A 21,867-nucleotide genomic window follows, 5' to 3' on the forward strand; every position below is an offset into this window, starting at 1 on the left:
CTGGTAAATTGCTTATGTTCTCTCAAAATTCAAGAAAGCTGTTACTTTAGTTGAAATCTTTGTATCTTAAATTGTGATCACTTCTGTATAATGTTCTTTGGTAATGTTGGCAGTTTATTAAACCTAAACCTCAATTGTCCTGAAGTATACCCAAGGGAACAGCATTAACTACCTTATTCATTGTTAGATGGATGTGGGATCCTTTCCCAGTTCTGTGTTGATTAAGGCAAAGAAAGTCTTATTAAGCTGTTTGTGTTCATTACTCGTCAGAGGGAAAATAGGCTGAAGCTTATCACACGGAAAACCACATCACAAATTCTTTTTTGTTGTAGACTAGACATTTTGAAGAGAATCAGAGCACATTAGTAACTCAGATCATAAAATGGAAGGCTAAGAAGATTTGATATTTTCATGGATATGTGGAAAATGATTTATTGAAGAGTATAATTTTTTTACAAAAAAAATTCATGATAATTTTAGGAAAGGAATAAGTGTCTTCATTACATCATGTTTATTATTTCTATGATTTTTCACATTTGGGTTTTATTATTTTATATATACTCTATCTTGTCCTTAAAGAAACTTGGAGCATTTGGTATCACCTTAACTCTAAAACAGTTTATGGAAAGAAACTTTTGCAAACATCAGAATCCTCTTTGTCTTCTTGTTTATCACCTACCCTAAGCCTGGTACTTGTAGGCAAACCAGTAAATAAATGGGTGTTAGTTGAATAACTGTACCTTTCCAGGAGAGTATAGATTCCCTGGATTACTTTTGCAAAACACAGCACACATACCGTTGGATAGAGTGCATACTCACTAAATATTTAGTTGTCAGATTTTTTAAAATTTCTTGTGTATTTTTGCCTTACCCACTGAAGAAAATCTGATGTACTCATTCCAGAGTCAAGCTGTCATTTCAGCTTAATGTCAGTATTCTTTGAACTATATTACTGTTTCAGGATCTTTATCTTGATGAAAAAATCAAATATGGATAAAGACTTACATGTGATGTCCATTTAAAAAGCTGGTTTATTGCCTTCCCAGGCGGCACAATGGTTAGGAAACTCGTGCTGCCACTGCAGGAGGCATGGGTTTGATTCCTGGTCGGGACACTAGGATCCCACTTGCCATGCGGTATAGCCAAAAGAAAAAAATTAAATTGTATGTTTCAGTTTTTTCTTTAACTGATGAATTGCATGCTGATAACAAAATGATGACTTCATCTTCTGTAATAGTGTGATGAGATAGATGTGGCATCTACTTAGTAGTTCAATTCTCACACCAATTTAAGTAAAGAATTAATTTTCATTTGTGATTCTAAGGAAAAATTTACTTTTTAAAGAGCTTCAGGCTTACATTTCTGCCTTACCACATTTATCTTAATGTGATCAGTAGGGGCAGCTTTAATTATTGACCCCTTGACAGTGCCTTGTCTCTCCAACCCCTTTCCTTTTTCCTGTCATGCAGTAGCACTATAAAACTTAAAATATGTACCATTGTTTAAAGACTGTTTGCTTCTAACACATTTTAGATTAATATCAGTCTTTCTTTGTTTACCCTTAGGTGGTTTGATAGTGGATTTTTGTTTTTCTAAAAGAAACATTGAGAATAGATGTCCAGTTCTTTTTTCCTCCATTTTAAATTTTGGTTGTTATATTTGAAGGGTTTTGCTCTCTGTCTTAACTTTGGAAGGTAATAGCCTGTTGACTTAATATACACCTAAAACGAGTGTTTCCTTTGTTGTTTCCTTAAGTCTCTAAAAGACGTTAATTTCACACATGGCAAGTATTCAGTAAATAAATATTTCTTAAACGAATGAGTGAACATCAGAACTTAAGTTTAATCTATAACTTTAAACTGCCAGTTTAAATATTTTAGATATGATGATAATCAAGGTAGACAAAATAGCTTAAAAAATGGTACTTTGCTACAATAAGAAGCTAAAATTATGCTGAAAGTAGCAGTTGTTTCTTTAAGTACATCATTTCTTTTAAATTAAAAATTAATTTCTGTAGTTTATAATGAGAAGAAACTATATGTGAGTAGTGTTTCTAAGTAGTATACTTCTTGGTTAAAATCATTTTGTTTGTGCTTAGTAGACAAACTCTGTTATTTTTATCTTTCTATTAAAAGATTTAATCATTATGAATTTTTAAAATTTTGATGATACCTTCCTTTCCTATTCTTTGATGATTCCAAATATTTCCTGCCAGTCTACAGCTCCCTGGTGAGCTGCAGACTTATACACTTGTACACAGAATGTTACATATTCCTCAAACTCACCACATGTGACATTAATCCATCTTCTTCCCATCCAGGCTTGCTCTCTTCCTCGATTTTCTATTTTAGTCAATACTACTACTGTTGATATTTACCCTCTATAGAATGAGAGACTATCATTATTTTCTACCTTGGAAGCTCTACCAAATTCTATAATTTCTGTCATTTAAATATTTCTCTAATTCAGCCCACTCTTTTCATCAGGGCATCTAATTTGACATGTGCTAGAGGCTTTTGCTATCTGCTCGTAGGTAGTCTTGCCTCTGGTCTTGTTTTAGTGCCTTTCTCCTAAGAAGCAGCAGTGAGTATTTTAAAATTCAAATCTAATATTATCATTGTCCTGCTTAAAATTACTTCTCATTGCCCAGTCTAAGTTCTGTAAATCAAAAACTTACAGATACGAAACAAGTAACATAGATAGTAGTAATAATAACAGATATACTGATTGCCATTGCCAATCCACTATTTTAAGCTGAACTATCCATTTCACTTAACCCCTTTAAAGTAGATGTTATTATCCACCTACTTTAACAGATGAAAAAGCAGAGTGTTTAACTAACTTAATCAGAAGAGTCAGAATTTAAACCTAAACAATTTAGGCTTCATAGCCGAAATCCATTGTTAACGATGATGTCTTTCGTTTAATATAATTGAGGACTGGGGACTGTGGCAAGTATGCTTGGCCAGAGGACAGTTACTGTTCAGCTCCAGATAATTGTTGGCATATACGAATGTGGGCCCAATGCTGTCAGATCTTCCTATTTTTCAAGAGTAAGTGGAAATATGGACTTTTACAAGAAGTGTTCAATTTTTAAATGTCAGTAACTAAAACCAAAGCAGGATAAAAGCAAACCAAACATCTCTGCCGGTTGTATTCAGACAGGTAGCCTTCAGTTTACAGCCTTTGGTCTTCAGCATACAGGTTACGTTTCTAGCTTCATCTCTCATGGATCACTACTTCCAGTCTAGTTACACTGGACAGTTTACAGTTCTCTTCCTGTTGCTCACATCACACACTGAACATACATATAGCCGTCTGTCTGTCTCACTATCCACACCCTAAGTCCTTATTGTCTGTAACCTGGCATGTGTTAGGTACCTAGATATTGGGGTGTTTAGAAATCCATTTAGAGCTAGCTTATAAGCACAAAGAGAGCACGAATGGACTCACATAACCCTACTATAGGAATTGGAGTCCTAAGGATGATCAGAACCAGGACTTCTGATGCTGGCAGAGTTCTTGCCATCTTGGATCTATCCTTCTAACTCTGTGGCTCTGCTTCATTCACTTTGGCCTTAGACAGTCTCTGCCATAGACCAGGAACATGATGCCTGATATTTCCAGACTCACATCTTTATACCTTCCCTTTACCTCCAGTTAAAAAATCCCAAATAGGTACTCTGGCTCAGCTTACGTCAAGTTCCCACCCCAACCCATCAGTACTGGTAAGAGACAGCATGTGTGTGTATGCATGCATATGTGTGCAGGCGCGCTGCACACATACACAGAAACACACACACATTTAAAATCGGGCAAGATTCTTCCTTAGGGCATGATCTTAAGGTGTCATCTGACTAACTGAAGAGTTAGCTGGGCTCCAAAGAGGGAATGTTTTCATTTGTACAGAGACCCAGTGGAAGGATGCTGAATACTTCTTTTTAAAAGATCCGTCTTGCTGTAATAAACAAACAAAAAAGGTTGCAGGGGGCAAGTCATGCAGATAAACTACTGTGCAGAAGAGTTCATAAAGAAGGCCTGACTGCTGTCCTTTGAAAGACCTGCTCCCAAGGTCAGCCCTTGACTGGTATCTGGGATCTTTGATTTCAGGAGGGTTTCCATCATCCCACTGATAAAACTGGCTCTCTATGCCCAAACTGTACAGACAGTGTAGTTTATGATGAACGTACTTGTTTTCTTCCTGGGAGGTATGTGCCAGGCCGTAGGTACCTCTGTGTGATCTGCTCCCAATAAAAATCTTGGGCAGAGCCTCTTAATGAATTCGCTGGTTTATATTTCACCCATACTGTCACAGCACATTGATGGACACATCCTGTGTGACTCTGCAGGGAGAGGACTCTTGAAAGTTTCCTCTGAACTTCACTCAATATGCCTTTTTCTTTTCCTTTGAATTTTTTGCTGTGATAAATCATAAGACTATCTGCTGCATCTTGTGAGTCTTCCTAGTGAATCATCAAGCTTGGAAGTGGTCTTAGGAAACCCTGACACAACTGTTCAGGCTGAAATTAATAGGTTTGGACAAGAAATGATGGAAGCATGGTCCACAGTGTTGGAACTCATTTCAAAGATATTTTTTAAAAATTCATGGGATTTGGTGATTGTTTTACTGTGGGGAGAAAGACATAGGAAAAGATGTCTACAGGTTTCTTAATTTAACAACTGATTAAGTGGTAGTAGCCATTTACTAGGGGAGTAGCATAATATAATAGAAGGAAAAACTGAAGGATCTGTATGGATTCAAGTTCAGATGTAAGTGATTATTAGTTTTGTTATTACAAGCACATCTTTTGAAGTTCAGTTGTCCAGCTGAGACTGTTACAAAGATTGAAAGGAGACATTTGAAGAAATTTTGTGGGTTATTTGGTGTATATTAATGTTAATTATGATGGTTATGCTATCATTTTTTTTTTTTAATATTATTTTATTAGTTGGAGGCCAATCACTTTACAACATTTCAGTGGGTTTTGTCATACATTGACATGAATCAGCCATATAGTTACACGTATTCCCCATCCCGATCCCCCCTCCCACCTCCCTCCCCACCCGACTCCTCAGGGTCCTCCCAGTGCACCAGGCAAGAGCACCTGACTCATGCATCCCACCTGGGCTGTTGGTCCGTTTCACCATAGATAGTATACATGCTGTTCTTTCAAAACATCCCACCCTCACGTTCTCCCCCAGACCAGGCATTTTACATATTGTTACTACTATTTTTGCATTAATAACAGTTTTCATTATTTTAAAATTCAGAGTACTTAAAATATTGGGATTTTTTTCTTTTCTTTTTTACTTTAGAAGTTCTGTATTGTACTATTCTTCATAAGATATTGGAAGCCGGTAAATTGTTGGTTTTAGACACTCAGACTCCCAGACCTGGTTATTAAGCACACGGTGTGCAGTGAGGAGATTGGCCAAGATTACAGCATTATTCTGAGGTTGAAACAGAGCATACTTCCCACTGTGCTAAAAGCCTCTTATTTGTATATTATGTAGATGAATAAAGGAAATTTGATTCCATAATTTCAGATCTATTGGGTCACAAATTTAATACCACATTTTATTGTTGAACAACAGCCAGTTACACATGCAAGGAAAGGCATGTATTTGTGAGGTTATCTTGAGTATAAGATGTCTAGATTTCAAAGAAATAATGATCTTCTCTTTCTCTCATAGACCACTTCACCTGCATTGTGAAGGTGCTTTTTACCCTACTGTATACACAAGGTCTTGTGGCACTTTCAGTTAAATGCAATGAGGAAGATAGGTCAGCCTGGAAACACACAGGAGCCCTCAAAAAGGTTAGTGTCTTGTCTGAATTTATCATTTAGTAGTTTGGTGAGCTCATTTAAATTGGTGGTATGAGTGAATGAGATTAGGTGTTTGAAAGGCAAAGTGAGTTATTAACAGTATTTTAATTGGAAATGGAGCACCATCAGGCTAAAAATGTTAAAAATGTTTTCCTTGCACAGTGAGGTCTTTTTTATCTGTCTGTAAACCTTGGCCTTTCCCTTTTTGTATCTGGACAGTTTTGTTTTGCTTTTGCTGCCAGTGTTAAACTTACAGAAGTTTTAAAACTTACATCATCACAGTTGGCAAGTATTAAAATGTATGTAGGCTTACCTGTTTTACTTATCTGTCATCTATTCTTCTCCTTGCCTCATCCCCAGTCACAATCCAAAGATCACTTTTGACTCACTACTTCTAGATTTAAAAATCTTTCCCTTTTCTTGGGGCTTCCCCTCTGGCTCAGAGGGTAAAGAATCCACCTGCACTGCAGGAGACACAGTAGATGCAAGTTCTATCCTTGGATTGGGAAGATCTCCTGGAGTTCAGTTAAGTTCAGTCGCTCAGTCGTGTCCCACTCTTTGCAACCCCATGGATTGCAGCACACCAAGCCTCCCTGTCTATCTCCAACTCCCCGAGTTTGTTACTCAAACTCATGTTCTTTAAGTTGGTGATGCCATCCAACCATCTCATCCTCTGGCATCCCCTTCTCCTCCCGGCTTCAATCTTTCCCAGCATCAGGGTCTTTTCCAATGAGTCAGTTCTTCGCATCAGGTAGCCAAAATATTGGAGTTTCAGTTTCAGCTTCAGCATCAGTCCTTCCAATGAATATTCAGGACTGATTTCCTTTAGGATGGACTGGTTGGATTTCCTTGCAGTCCAAGGACTCTCAAGAGTCTTCTCCAACACCATAGTTCAAAAGCATCAATTCTTTGGCAGTCAGCTTTCTTTATAGTTCAACTCTCACATACATACATGACTACTAGAATAACCATAGCTTTGACTAGACAGACCTTTGTTGGCAAAGTGATGTCTCTGCTTTTTAATATGCTGTCTAGGTTGGTCATAACTTTTATTCCAAGGAGCAGGCGTCTTTTAATTTCTTGGCTGCAGTCAGCATCTGCAATCATTTTGGAGCCCCCCTACAAGTCTCTTACTGTTTCCATTGTTTCCCCATCTATTTGCCATGAAGTGATGTGACCAGATGCCATGATCTTAATTTTCTGAGTGTTGAGCTTTAAGCCAACTTTTTCATTCCCCTCTTTCACTTTCATCAAGAAGCTTTTTAGTTCTTCTTTGCTTTCTGCCATAAGGGTGTTGTCATCTGCATATCTGAGGTTATTGATATTTCTCTTGGCAATCTTGATTCTAGCTTGTGCTACATCCAACCCAGCATTTCTCATGATGTACTCTGCATATAAGTTAAATAAACAGGGTGACAATATAAAGCCTTGATGTACTCCTTTCCCAATTTGGAACCAGTCTGTTGTTTCATGTCCAGTTCTAACCATTGCTTCTTGACCTGCATACAGATTTCTCAGGAGGCAGGGCAGGTGATCTGGTATTCCCATCTCTAAGAATTTCCACAGTTTGTTGTGATCCACATAGTCAGAGGCTTTGGCATAGTCAATAAAACAGAAGTAGATGTTTTTCTGGAACTCTCGCTTTTTCAGTGATCCAACGGATGTTGGCAATTTGATCTCTGGCTCCTTTGCCTCTTCTAAATCCAGCTTGAATATCTGGAGGTTCATGGTTCACGTACTGTTGAAGCCTGGCTTGAGGAATTTTGAGCATTAGTTTACTAGTGTGTGAGATGGATACAGTTGTGCAGTAGTTTGAGCATTCTTTGACATTGCCTTTCTTTGGGATCCCTCCCCTGGAGTTATACCTTTTTAAAAACTACTTTTTCCCCATGTTTAAGAATTATGTGAACAATTTAGAAAAATTGTGCAATTTAGTTAAATGTAAGTATTTTCAATGGCTTGAAGACAAATGAGATGTGTCCTGTTGAACCAAAAAACTGAGTGAGTAGTTTGACTTAAACACAGGTGAAATAAGAAGAATGCATGCTCAGTTGCTAAGCTGTGTCTCACTCTTGTGACCTACTTCCTTGTTTATTTGGGAAAGTTGGCAGAAAAAAATAATAAGTGTAGTGAAAATTGAAACTTTTCTTTGGTCTGTAGACTTTTTTTTTTAAGTATTTTTAATTGGTTTATAGACTCTGAGAGAAGTTTTTAATCTCATTGAAAAGTTTCTGTTAAAATCATATCTACTTGTATTAAAGAAGAGAAAACCAGTTATAGATACATGAAATGTATTCAGTATAACCTTGTCTTTTATCACTAGTCTTCCCAAATCATGATGATGTGTCCAGAAATTTACTGTAGTATCATCACGAAGTTTGTTATTTCTTAACTTAGAAATACTGTTTGTTGGACATTGAACCTGAGTACTAGGCTAAGCTTCTGCCACTGAATAGAGATACTACTTTTTTGTTCAAGACATAAAAACTCTCAGAACCTCAACTTTCTCATAGGTAAAGAAGTTTATACTTTATGATATATAAGGGTCCCTCTATTTCTAAAATTCTTTTTAAAATCCCTAAATAACAAAATGAGTTTTTGTCTTGCCCTTCCGTGGTTTTTCCTTCTTGCTTCTAGTTGATTCTTGGTTAATTTTGCCTCCTGCAATTCTTTCTTTCTTCTAAATATTTTTGTTTCCCTAAATGTACTCTAATCTGATATTTTGGACTATTTATATTCAAATCAGATATAACAGGTTTCTATGCTGTGCCATTGTTTAAATTTTTTTCAGTAAGTTTTCTAATCATGAAAAAGTATAAATTTAAACATTTTCTGATATAATTTGGTTCTAAATCTGTTCATCTGACTTTTCTCTAAAATGAGACCTGATGCTGCTGCTAAGTCTCTTCAGTTGTGTCCGACTCTATGTGACCCCATAGATGACAGCCCACCAGGCTCCCCCGTCCCTGGGATTCTCCAGGCAAGAACACTGGAGTGGGTTGCCATTTCCTTCTCCAATGCATGAAAATGAAAAGTGAATGAAGTTGCTCAGTTGTGTCTGACTCTTAGCGACCCTGTGGACTGCAGCCTACCAGGCTCCTCTGTCCATGGGATTTTCCAGGCAAGAGTACTGGAGTGGGGTGCCATTGCCTTCTCTGAAAATGAGACCTACTGACAGAAAATTAGACAGTTGTAAATCTATGATGGAAGGAACATGAAGTAATTTAGGTAACTGTTCTGTCAGTTCTCTTTCTCAATTTGATCATTGTTAGCTGTTTTTAAAAATGCTTAATAAAACATTTAATATGGAGCAGATTCTTCTCAGAACATAAATTAGAAATTTATAGCCATATAAATTTCTTTAGTGAATGAAAACAAAAAATTGCAATATTCCATAGGTTGGTTTGCCACATTACTGGCTTTTTCTATTATAGCTCTAAGCATTTAGATATACAGGATTGTAAATTATAGTAGCAATAATATTTATGAATAATGAGATATCACTGTGATTTCTGTAATTATTTTGTATTGTTCATTCCTCCTTTAAAAAATTTCCTTTTTTCCTTAGCTCTTCTTTCCTCTTTTAGTCTCTTCCTTCTTTTCTTTCTTCATTGAATCTCATTTATTCATTTCATCCTTGTAATTTCTTATCTTCAGGTTTGATAATTCCAATGAAAAACAGACCTAACATGGTAAATAAAATATATAGCTGCTGTGTGTTTTTCAAAGAGATTTTAGAGTTAATTTGATAATGAGGTTTAGTTGGGGAAAAAAATCATTATTACAATCAGTATAAATTGTATTGTTTTGGTTAGTGGAATTTCTGTTAAGAGTATTTATACCAGAATTTCTTAGTCTGGGCTTCTTTCCCTTTGATTTGCTTTTAGGTTTAAGACCATAGCATCTAGCATATTTTCAAAGGGCCTGTCACCCCCCAAAGTGAAGAAGCACTATAATTTAGACAATGCATCTACCCAGCAAAGCATCTGTTGCATCTCTCAGCCCTTAAATTCTTTTCTTTGTTTAATTCACATACGTTTGCTACTTCTCCCACAGGATTCTTCTGATTGGGATTCTTCTGATCATGATCCTAGGTCTTTCATCCATGGTCTCAGAAATCCACTTCTTAAGCTTTACTTCTTCTTAAAAAAAATTAAAGCTTTACTTCTTAAAGCTTATCTTCCTAGCTTTACCAAAGAACCTACCCTTTGCTTTATTCAGATATTGCTGATGTAAAATATGATTTCTTAAGACTTCTTATGCATGAAATAAAGTTATTTTCTTACCTAATACTCCTCTGGTGAGAGAGTTCTCAATACAAAACCGTGACTACTATATTATATTTGACTTTCTGATCTGATATAGTATTTCTTATTTGTAAAAAAAAATACTTAAAATGATTTTGATAATAATTTAAAAGCTAGTTATTGCTCAATAACTTGCATGGGTGATATGAGTATCATTGGGGGGAATATTTTCCCCGAAGTAGGAAAGTGTTTTACTTGAAATATGTTTCTGTTGTTAGGCTCTATAAATCTTTTACTCAAAGGAGTGTGTTTTGAATTAGACTTTTAGGCTGTCTTGTATATATTTACAACTTTAAATATGTCACATTGATTAACAAAATGCAAAATTGTGGTAATATTTTCTTTTGAGTTGCTTATTCAAGAGCTACTCTTATTAAATTAATTCTGAAAACATAATATAATATGTTGCTGTTTTGATATCCAGTGGGATATGGATTCTTGCAAATTATATGTAAACTACAAATCACATATTTGGTAAGTGATCAATAATCCTGTTGATCGATTAGGCAAGGGTGAAGTGGGTCACATGATATCAAGATAACAGTTGCTGCGTCAGAGACTTTTTTTTTTTTTAAATCACATTTCTTTCTTTTTTTTTTTAAATTTTATTTTATTAGTTGGAGGCCAATTACTTCACAACATTTCAGTGGGTTTTGTCATACATTGACATGAATCAGCCATAGAGAGACTTTTATAGTTTATCAAGATGTGATAATACTACATGGCTGCAATATGGCAGAAAGCAGAGGGGTAATTAAAGATAACGCAAATAATTGATTATAAAAAGAGAGACATCCAGTCAAGTTGCAAGGTCAAAACCTCCACTACCAAAATAAATCCTGTCACTTAGCCAGCAAGTGTTTATTACTCAGATTTTTGTTATGTAAAAGGAGACATAGAAGATATAAAGCATAGTTTCTGACATTTTGGAATTTACAGTATAGTTGAAGAGAGCACAGTAACATGTAAGAAAGGATGTATCGTCAAATGATAAATTCTGTGGTCCTATCAGCGCCTTAAAAATCCAGGATAAACTTATATCCCACAGTGCTTGCTTAGTTTTTGTTTTTTACTATCTTAAAAATGTAGTTAATGAACAGAATAAACATCACAACCAAATTATTACTTTTATTGTACTTTATACTTTACAGTAATTTGCAACAACTTTTAATACTTCAGTGAATGTAAAAAGTACATTTCTTTATGTGAAAAGCATTATTGAAATAAACTTAAATTTATTAATAGCCATTATTTTTCCTTTCTTATAAAAAGTATAGCCGTTAAGCTTATTGAATTTGTAGACTGTTATTTAATGTTATCTGTAATTTTGTAATAAACATATGGTCCTGTTTATTTTTATATTAAATTGTTTTAACAAGTTCTATTCGAGGAATTTGAGAGAACTTGTAAAAGAAAAATATTTGCAGTCCATATTCTATTTCGTGCATATATGATTTGTATCATTATAATGATTGTATATATACTTTTGTTAGCTTTTTTCATATCACACCATAAGCACTTTTTTATGTAGCTCAAATTTGTTGTATTTGCTGCCTGTAAAATAGTCTGATATGTCATCATTTAGGTAACTGCTTCCTTTTGTTGGTCATTTCTAATTTTCCACTGTTACAATGCTTTGGTGATTGTCATGGGCATAAAGTTATTGTTTTCTTTTGAGATTATTTCCTTAGGAAAGAATTTCCAGGAGTGAGAATTACTGGGACAAAAGATATGACTTAGATATGTTCATTTACACATATACTATGCAACTTGTATTCCAAGGAAGTATTGGAATAGCTTTAATCCCCTACCTGATTTCATTGTGAGTCCAGAGGTGTGCTGTTTTACACAGATTTTGAGAAAGTGAACTTTACATGCTTGAAAAGTAATATAGTCATGATTATAGTCATTAAGAAGTATTCTTTCCAGTGTAAATGTTTTTGTAATTTTCAGTGACTAATGAAATTACTTTTTAATTTTTCCAGAATACTTGTGATGCAGAAAAGTCTTATGAAGTGTTATTGAGCTTTGTGATAAGTGAACTGTCTAAAGGAAAGTTATACCATGAAGAAGGAACTCAGGAATGTGCAACGGTACGCTCTAAGACCAGATGTAGTGGTTATTTAAAAATTTAGATTTTGTTGACATTATGAACATGACTTTTTAAGCTATGTCTATTACATTAATAGAATGAATTGTTCTGATTTTCTTTTTTAACTTTAGATTATCCCTGTTGCTTGGTCTCCTGAATCCATGGAAAAATACTTACAGGAATTCTGCTTACCTTTTCTCAGAATCACCAGCCTTCTTCAGCACCACCTTTTTGGGGAAGATTTACCTAGCTGCCAGGTATTAGTTTGGGTAGAGCGTAGGGAACCTTTTTTATAAACAATTAACTAATTTTTAAAAATATACAGTATTATGCTTATATCAATATCCAGAACTGCCATACAAAGATGAAGGTGAAAGCATTAGGTTGTTCAGTCGTATCTGACTCTTTGTGACCCCATGAACTGTAGTCTGCCAGGCTCCTCTGTCCATGGAATTCTCCAGTCAAGGATACTATAGTGGGTAACCATTCCCTTTTCCAGGGGATCTTCCCCACTCAGGGATCAAACCCGGGTCTCTTGCATTGCAGGCAGATTCTGTACTATCTAAGCTACCAAAGAAATCCCCCATACAAGAATATGTTACTCCAACGCAAAGAAGTAATTATTTAGAATATTTACTATTATCATTACTTGATTATTTGTTAATATCCACCCATTTTTATGGTAATGTTACTAAGATTTTATGTTAGAGGAGTTTATTATTAGATCTGTGATAATAAATCCCTAGTATGTGAACAAAAGATAGTATTCATATTGATATATTTTTCATATTGATATATTTATCACTAATCATCACTTGCTTTTAGTATCCTTTTTAAAGGGTATTATGTTGACCAACAAGCTGGTTGTGTTAAGATCTGATGGCATTTATGTAATTTTAGAATTTAAAAATACTCAGTTTGTAGCCAGTTAAAACTTGAATGAATGATCACTGATTTAATTTATTTTATAAAACTGTGGGTCAGTGTGAGCAGGCAAGAAAGTGCAAAAGAAAATAGAAAACCAGAAGGTAAGTAAATCAAGCTGCGTTTATAGGATTATGACCCTGTCATTATTTGTCATTCATTTTCAGGGAATTTTCTGTGAGAGTTAAGTCACTTACCATATTTATGGTCTTTGAAGCCTGCATGCAGTATATCAGAATTAAGCCGTTGATTATTCCTTCTCTCTTAAATAATTGACCATTCCATTAAATAGTTTGAATTCATTGTTTTTTTTTAATCAATAGGGCAGGAAGATATAACGGTTATAAATATATATGCATGAAACAACAGAACCCCAAATTACATAAAAATTGACAGAATTGAAAGAAGAAATAGACAATCCACAATTATAGCTGCAAACTTCAGTGTTCTTTCTTAGTAATCAGTAACAAATAGACAAAATCAACTGGTATAAATGAGACTTGAACCATACTATTATTCAACTTGATATAACTGACATCTATAGGATACTTCACCAGACAGTAATAACAGAATGCATATTTTTAAAAATGCATGTGGCCCATTCAGTAGAATATACCATATGCCAAGCCATAAAGCAAGTAACAATAAATTTAAAAGAATTGAAATCACAAAACAATTTTCTTACTACACAGAATTAAATTAGAAAATCAGTAACAGAAAGAAATATACAAATCTCCAAGTATGTGAAAATTAAGTAGTATACTTCTAAATAACTTAAGTATCAAAGTAGAAATCACATGGAAACCAGAGAACATTTAAACTGAGTGAAAATGAAAACACAGCGTAGCAAAAATGTGAAATGCCACTAAAATATTTCTTGGAGAGATACAGCTTCAAATGCTTATATTTGAAAAGAAGAAAGGTCTAAAATCATTTATCTAAATTTTTACTTTATGAAAAAAGAAATAGAGCAAATTAAACCCAAAGCAAGTTTTAAAAAATTACAAAAATCAGAGCAGAAATCAATGTCATAGTAGTGAAACAGTAGAGAAAATCAATGAGTTCAGACAAGATGGGGTACATTCAGGGTGATAATGGCTGTAGACCATCAATGAGTTCAAAATCTGGTTCTTTGCAAAGATCAATAAGATGGATACATGTAAATGTTAGGAGCTCAGCTAAGCTGGGAGAGAGAGAACTGAGTTGCTAGGTACTGGGCCAGTTATTAAAGCTGCAAGCCACAGATGAAAGAGTTAAGCCTTTAAATCACTTACCATGATAGTATAAGCAAGAGGCTAAAACCAGGGGAAATGCTGATTCCTCATTTCATCACCTCATAGAATGAAGTGGTGTACCAGTTGAGGGTCACATGGATCAGCACAGATGTTAAGGGAGTCTCAAACAGAAGGCTGTTTCAGTATTATGAATTCTGAGGTGGAGAGGGGGTGAAGGGGGTCGGGACAGGAGTGGAAAAGTGCTGGGTACTGAGTCAGAATGGCAAAACGTTTCTTCAGGGTTTCACCTTTTTCCCTTCATAAGGTGGCCTTGGCAGAAATGTCAAAGTGTCCCCTGCCCAAGGCCTCAGATAAAGAAGCCTAGGAATAAAGGCACCAGGGCTAGGAATACAACTATGTGAAAGAGCATGACTGACCAGGGGGCCTGAGACCATGACTGCAAATCCCTTCAGAGACTGCAGCTTACTGCAGTTTACACTATTTACTATTGTGAATTCCATGTTTTCACTATTCTTCTTTATCCACACTGACAGTCTATGTCTTTTTAACCAAAAGTCACTGTCCTTTCGCTCCATATTAACATTTGACTTCTAGTGTAGCTAGATTCTATAGACTATCACATAGTCTATGATAACTGACAGTGCTATTTTTAAAATATGTAAATGTATAAATGAAGCAGATGCTATGGTACTTAGGAGTTAAATTTCAAAGAGAAATATTATGGGAATATTGGATATAACATCTTGGAACCTTTTTCTTTCTTTGCTCCTCTTACTCCCTTTACTTTATTTAGTTGAATCAGTTAAGAAAGTTTTCATACTATCCAAAAGTAATTGATGAGAATGACACTTAAAGTATCTCTAGTGGGAAATGTTCATGAGAAATGTCTTGAGAATTTTCTGTTTTATATCTAAAAGGAAGAAGAAGAATTTTCAGTTCTTTCCAGCTGCCTGGGACTTCTGCCAACATTCTACCAAACAGAACATCCATTCATCAGTGCCTCCTGTCTGGATTGGCCAGTTCCAGCATTTGATATTATATCTCAATGGTGTTTTGAGATAAATTCATTTACTGAAAGACATGCTGAACAAGGAAAGGTATGTAAAAAGAGTTAACACTTACTTGCTCTAGTGGTGACATGCTAATAGGTAAGAGAATACTTAATTCATACTTCCTAATAGTCTAGGGAACCTAGAATGATCAAAGACATTTAGTTCTTAATTCAGTAGAACTGTTAAGATGTCCCTTGATGGAGGATAGTACACGGCTTCCTTATGATAGTACTAAAACCACAGAAGAATCAAGAATATCAGGGAAACAGAACTTAAGCAGCAAAATCTTAGGTCTAATTATGAGAGATGTCACCCCCTGGTTCCCAGATTTGTGCGTTCCATCCATAAGGGAGCAATCACCCTGTGTACTGGTGCTTGTTCAGCTCATATACCTCATTCTTTAGGACCATATACCTCATTCTACAGGTGTTTTCTTTTAGTTGGTACCATCTAAAAATTCATCAGCAAAGTAGTTGATTATTTAAAAGACCAATGAGTTTTTCAGATGATTGACTACCAGTTAAGATCAATTAATTCATAGACATCTACTTCTTGCCTTACTCTTTCTGTATGAAGAAAATTCTTTGACTAGACTAGACCATGTGGTGTATGCTCCTGGGCGATTTACAACCTAATCTAGGTAAGTGTCAGGGTCAGTGAGGACAAATTGCTGTTCTTTCCACAGATGGAAGGGTTCCATATTTAATCAACTCATTACAGAATATGCAGTCTTTGGAGTCAAGAGTTGGGCACTGTGTATGGCAAATAGCATATTGTAAGCACATATATTGTCCTTATCCTTGCTTCCATGGCCACTTTATCCATGAACTTACTGATAAACACCAAGCTGGATATTTGGTTATTACATTGATCAAGATGTATTATGGCTGTCAGTACCGCGAGAAGATCACCAGGTGAATTGCCAACCTCTATACAGTTTCTTAAAATATAGATTCATACTACATTGTATCTGTTTTAAGTGTTAAGGAAGTAGCATTTAGAAAAAACATAAATGCTATTTCCAGTATTTTTATATAACTACAAAAAAAATGAACAAAATACCCTTTAGGGAAATTTAACTGATTTGTTATTTTTTTTCATACTTCCCGACAAAATTTATGAAAAGAATTGTAGCCCTAGCACTGACAGATATAAAAGCTCTTAACAGCTTGAGGTGTAAGATTTTTCCTCTTCTAGAAAGGAAACTCCAGATTATAAAGTACTGAAATAGAAATGTAAATTATAACCATGATCTTCCCCAAAAGAAAAAGCCAATGAATTGTTTGATCACACTCGGGTCTCCTGCATTGCAGGCAGATTCTTTACCATTTGAGCCACCAAGTGTCCTTTTGTGTATCTAAGAAAGGTCCAAAACTTAGTTTTGAAAGATGTGTAACTGTTTAAAATTACACATCAAGAATATTTAAAAACAAATACATCTGCATATATTTCCTTGCATCCTTCGTTATATTTCATATTTTTCTTTTAAAATAATAAGAAATTTAAATGTTCTAGGGTGCTTAATCTAAAATTTACATCATGTAATAATTGAAAAAGCGTGAAAGTGTTAGTTGTTCAGTTGTGTCTGAGTCTTTGCGACCCATGGACTGTAGCCTGCCAGGTTCCTCTATCCATGGGATTCTCCAGGCAAGAATACTGGAGTAGGTAGCCATTCACTTCTCTTCTCCAGGGGATCTTTCCAACCCAGGGGTCAAACCCGAGTCTCTTTATGTCTCCTGCATTGGCAGGCGGGTTCTTTACCTCTGGTGCCACAAAGGGATTTAAATTAAAATAGAATATATTAAAATAGAGAATGGTAATTGTTGAAGGACTATTTTAGTCTTCTGTAAAATGGAATTGGCAAGAGTGTTAATTAAAAAAAAGCCACATTCTTGGAGACAGATTTTCTTTAAAAAAGAACACAGCCTTTAAAAAACAAATATTTTGTATAAGCAACTTAAATACATAGGACTAATGAATATTTTTGAATAATGTTTTAGGCATTGCTTATCCAAGAGTCAAAATGGAAATTGCCACACCTTCTACAGTTGCCTGAAAATTATAACACCATTTTCCAGTACTACCACAGAAAAACCTGTAGTGTCTGCACCAAGGTTCCTAAAGACCCTGCCGTCTGCCTTGTTTGTGGTACTTTTGTTTGCCTGAAAGGACTTTGCTGCAAGCAACAAAGTTACTGTGAATGTGTATTGGTAAGCAAGAGTAAATAGTGTAAAATTTATGGAAGCTCAGATCTCATATCACATGGAAATGTGGTGTGTATTGCATACAATGCAGTGTGTATTACATACAAAAATATGGTCAAACTAACTTCAAATTTGACTATTATTTGAGTTAAATACATGATGCATATAAGGATCTTGATTTTGTTGTTGTTTTACCCTGTAGAAGGGTAAAAACAAAACAGCAACAATAACACCCTCCTAAGGTTTTTTGTGAGTAAAGCCTTTCATAAGTGCAACTTCAGTTCCTCTCCCTACTCCCCTCTCCTGCCCTTTAATGGAATATATGTTTAGGTGTCATGCAGTGGAACAACCATTAGATATGCTGTTATAGACACTAGCCTCTGAATTAGTTTTAGGTTAGCTCTTAATTGGGTTCCTAGATAATCCTTATCCAAATTCTTCCTAATGTATTGTTAATAAAGGATTAAGAATGAGACTATAAGTTTAACTTAGATGAAATCTTATTTTAAAAAATTTAAATGTTTCTGTTATTTAAGAAGACAATTAAGGCATTATTCATTTTCTTTTCTTGTGAAGTCCATTTGCTTATGAAGTTCATTCACATTTTTTTGTTTTTTAGCATTCTCAGAACTGTGGTGCTGGAACAGGGATTTTCCTTTTGATCAATGCATCAGTGATTATCATCATTCGAGGCCACCGCTTCTGCCTCTGGGGTTCTGTGTATTTGGATGCTCATGGAGAGGAAGACCGAGATCTTAGGTTAGATGTTCATGGATATATCCTTGTGTTTTATTCAACTTTGGCCAGTAAGAATAATGTGCCATCCCTGGCTTTGTAATTGTGATGATAATAATAATTACTCTTTATATTAAGAAATTCTGGCAGTCATTAATTTAGAGTTGTTTCTATGTGGGGGGATATTTTCCCCATTATGATGTTAAGGAAATATGAAATAAACGAATTTCCTAGGTGAGATTTTTGCCATAGAGAATCTATTTTTTAAAACGTGTGTGAATCAAGCTTCATTGTATTATATTATTTTAATGCTTTTTTTTTTCTTTTCATTCTAGGCGAGGCAAGCCTCTCTACATTTGTAAAGAAAGATACAAAGTTCTTGAACAACAGTGGATTTCTCATACTTTTGATCACATCAATAAAAGATGGGGTCCACATTACAATGGGCTGTGACTTACCACCTTGGCATTTCATTATATCATTTTCATTAAGAATTTATCAACAATAAGCTTTAACTTAATTTGGGGGATTAACGCTTTTGCTGAGGGAAAAAAAGAAAACATACATTTTAAAGCCTTTCCAAAATTAGGTGCTTGGTAATCACATTAATGGTATAATAATTTTTTTTTTAAGTATCTGGAGAGCATAACAAGTTAAACCATTCTTTAGTGGTCCTTTTTTGTTTAAGTCCACAATTAATAAGAAGCACAACTTGTTGACAAAATCATTTTAAAATGATTCTCCCAACAGTGCATATCTGCTTTTCATTGATATTTAGAGTGGATGTGATTTATTTAAAGTTTTACTGCTTCTTTATATCTGTGTTTTAATTTGCATCTGCTAAACATAATGCATCCTTTCCCTCTGCCATTCTTGTGTTGATTTGAGATTTTTGCTGTATGTAATTAGAAAAAAATGTAAAACATGATTTATGTGAAATATTGTATAGTAAAAGTTGGTCTAATAGTAGAACTTTACAATTTTTTCTTATTGTGAGGAACCTGTTAAAAGTTTAAGGCTTTGCTGAAAACTTAATTCATTCTCAGGAATTTCATAAATATTCTCCCCAGGTAAATAATTGAAATAGTTGTAAAATAAGTAGATAGCTGCTGTTAATATAATACAGTACTTTTAGGGGGGCATTTGTGTGGTTGGGGGAGTCCCTAAAAATCAAAATTTGCCATTTCACTTGGATAAATTACTTGAGATAATAGCAAATAGATTTTATTATAAAATCAGAAGTTTTAAGAACATACACATGGCAGATTTTGATTCTGTGCATGTCCACCTTTTATTACCAACCAAGTTTTTGTTTAAATGATTGGATTGGAAAAAAGCTCTGACTTCCCCACAAATGGAGCATAGTTTTGGAACTTTCCTTATCAGCTCAAGAGGTTCATCTGTATTGTATTTGTGCAGTGTAATCATTGTTATTTCTGCTTGGATTCCTAAAAGGGAAAAAAAACCGGCTCAGTGGTGATGATCCTCATGAGTGAACTGTACACCTGCATTCTTGTTTGAAGCTGCTGTGAAAAGCAGTTTATGTTTGTAGGATTTTTAAGTCAGTAAGAATGGAAATGATTGAGTTAAAACCCACTCTGTACTTACAGAAGGAAGATTACAGAAAAGCATGTTATATATTGCTGCCACAATTTTTCTTCCAAATGATTCAATAATTTGATGATTATTTAATATATATAGTGCTATCAAGCAATTCCTGGTACTTTGGACTTCCATGGCTTGTTATATAAAATTACATTTTTATGTGTAAAAATAAACTAAAAAACATCTAATGGTAAAATAAAATCACAGATCTGTGTTCTAAAAATTGTTGAATGACATAATACTACAGGATATAAAAATGGACTTTAAATGATGGCCTTGCATTAAAATAGAACAGTAAATATTCAAATATGTTCAAAAAATCAAAAGATTACCTATGGACCTACAATAAAACACATGGAAATAGCTTGCTATTTTTATATACATTTCCAAAATATTAAGGTAACTTTCTGAAAGACTAGAATGATTCTGTTTAATTAAGTAGCTGTCCTTTCCAACACATTGCTACTTTTTAAAATACTGTATCATAAGTTCAGCCTGTCTTATTTTTTGCATTGGTCATTATGGATACCAGACCATTTGTAAGTGTGGTTGAAGAACAAAATGCTAATTTACATCTCTAGTAAATACTGTTACAGGATTCATGAACTTGGATAATTCTACAGTTTGAAACTCTGATGCTATATATACATGGTATAATGTATTCAGACTTTGATTACTACATATTTAAAATGGAATGTTTTATGGTTGTGCATATGGATGTGAAGTGAAAATATTAGCCTTAACATTAAAATTTGGGTATTTGATAGTGTTTATTTTGATATTGGTGAATTAGTCACCAGTAAAATTTTAAAAAGCACTTGGTTGAAAATTGTACTTGAATTACATACATGCATGCTGCTAAACTAGAACTTTAATTTTTCCCCCATAACTTTTATAAGTCCCATTTATAAACCCACTTTTAAAAATAACAGGTCCAAGTTAGAGTGATGTGTGTATATTATTCAAGAAAATGTCCTGGTGTGATATCTTGTATGAATCATCATTTAAATACAGTACATTACTGTAGAAGCTAAATCAATCTTTATAATTAAGCAGAAATTACAAAACTAGGAATAATCAACATTGTAAGATATGTTAATAAAAGCCTACTGTCACTTGGTTTGTGAAAGGTCCTTAACATGCTTATTCTTACATGTTTTTATTTTTTCAAAGATATTGACCGTAATATATGTGAGTGAGCATAAATGAAAAGATCAAAGCATAACATAGCTAATAGTTGCGGTAAGGTGGAGTTACTATAAAGGGTTTGCTTTTCCATTAACCTTTTACTGACAGGTTTACTTACCTTTTACTCCTTCTTTGTCTCATAGCTAACATAAAGCCTTTGCTAAGTGCTGTATGTTTTTTTAGAAGCAGGAAATGGGTGAAAGGAGAGGAAATGGATTTTTGGAGAGGCAAATGGATAGGCAGATCTGAAGAACACTGCTGTGGTCCCTGTTGCTCCCTGAAAATCCCCAACTAGACTTTAGGAATCTAAAGTGCTTTAGTTCAGTTTAGTCGCTCACTCATGTCCGACATTTGTGATCCCATTGACTGCAACATGCCAGGCCTCCCTGTCCATCACCAACTCCTGGAGATTACTCAAACTCATGTCCTTGAGTCAGTGATGCCATCCAACCATCTCTTCCTCTGTCATCCCCTTCTCCTCCTGCCTTCAGTCTTTCCCAACATCAGGGTCTTTTCCAATGAGTCAGTTCTTTGCATCAGATAGCCAAAATATTGGAGTTTCAGCTTCAACGTCAGTCCTTCCAATGAATACTTAGGACTGATCTCCTTTAGGATGGACTGGTTGGATCTGCTTGCAGTCCAAGGGACTTTCAAGAGTCCTCTCCAACACCACAGTTCAAAAGCATCAATTCTTTGG

At 34.7% G+C, this 21,867-nt stretch overlaps 1 protein-coding gene across 6 annotated transcripts in view; it reads left to right on the forward strand.

Annotated features, from left to right (window-relative positions):
* Positions 1-21,115, forward strand: part of UBR3 (ubiquitin protein ligase E3 component n-recognin 3) — a 190,134-nt gene extending 169,019 nt beyond the window's left edge. For all 6 annotated transcript variants that reach the window (XM_065931732.1, XM_065931734.1, XM_065931735.1 and 3 more), the window contains 7 exons: positions 5,695-5,819; positions 12,121-12,228; positions 12,359-12,484; positions 15,304-15,483; positions 17,439-17,648; positions 18,262-18,401; positions 18,713-21,115. In XM_065931732.1, coding sequence (XP_065787804.1) covers positions 5,695-5,819; positions 12,121-12,228; positions 12,359-12,484; positions 15,304-15,483; positions 17,439-17,648; positions 18,262-18,401; positions 18,713-18,830 — 1,007 coding nt within the window. In that variant the 3' untranslated portion in view covers positions 18,831-21,115. The remainder of the gene's footprint in view (positions 1-5,694; positions 5,820-12,120; positions 12,229-12,358; positions 12,485-15,303; positions 15,484-17,438; positions 17,649-18,261; positions 18,402-18,712) is intronic.
* The last annotated feature ends 752 nt before the right edge of the window (positions 21,116-21,867 follow it).

Source organism: Muntiacus reevesi, chromosome 3 (assembly GCF_963930625.1).
Source record: "Muntiacus reevesi chromosome 3, mMunRee1.1, whole genome shotgun sequence".
Lineage (NCBI taxonomy): Eukaryota > Metazoa > Chordata > Mammalia > Artiodactyla > Cervidae > Muntiacus > Muntiacus reevesi.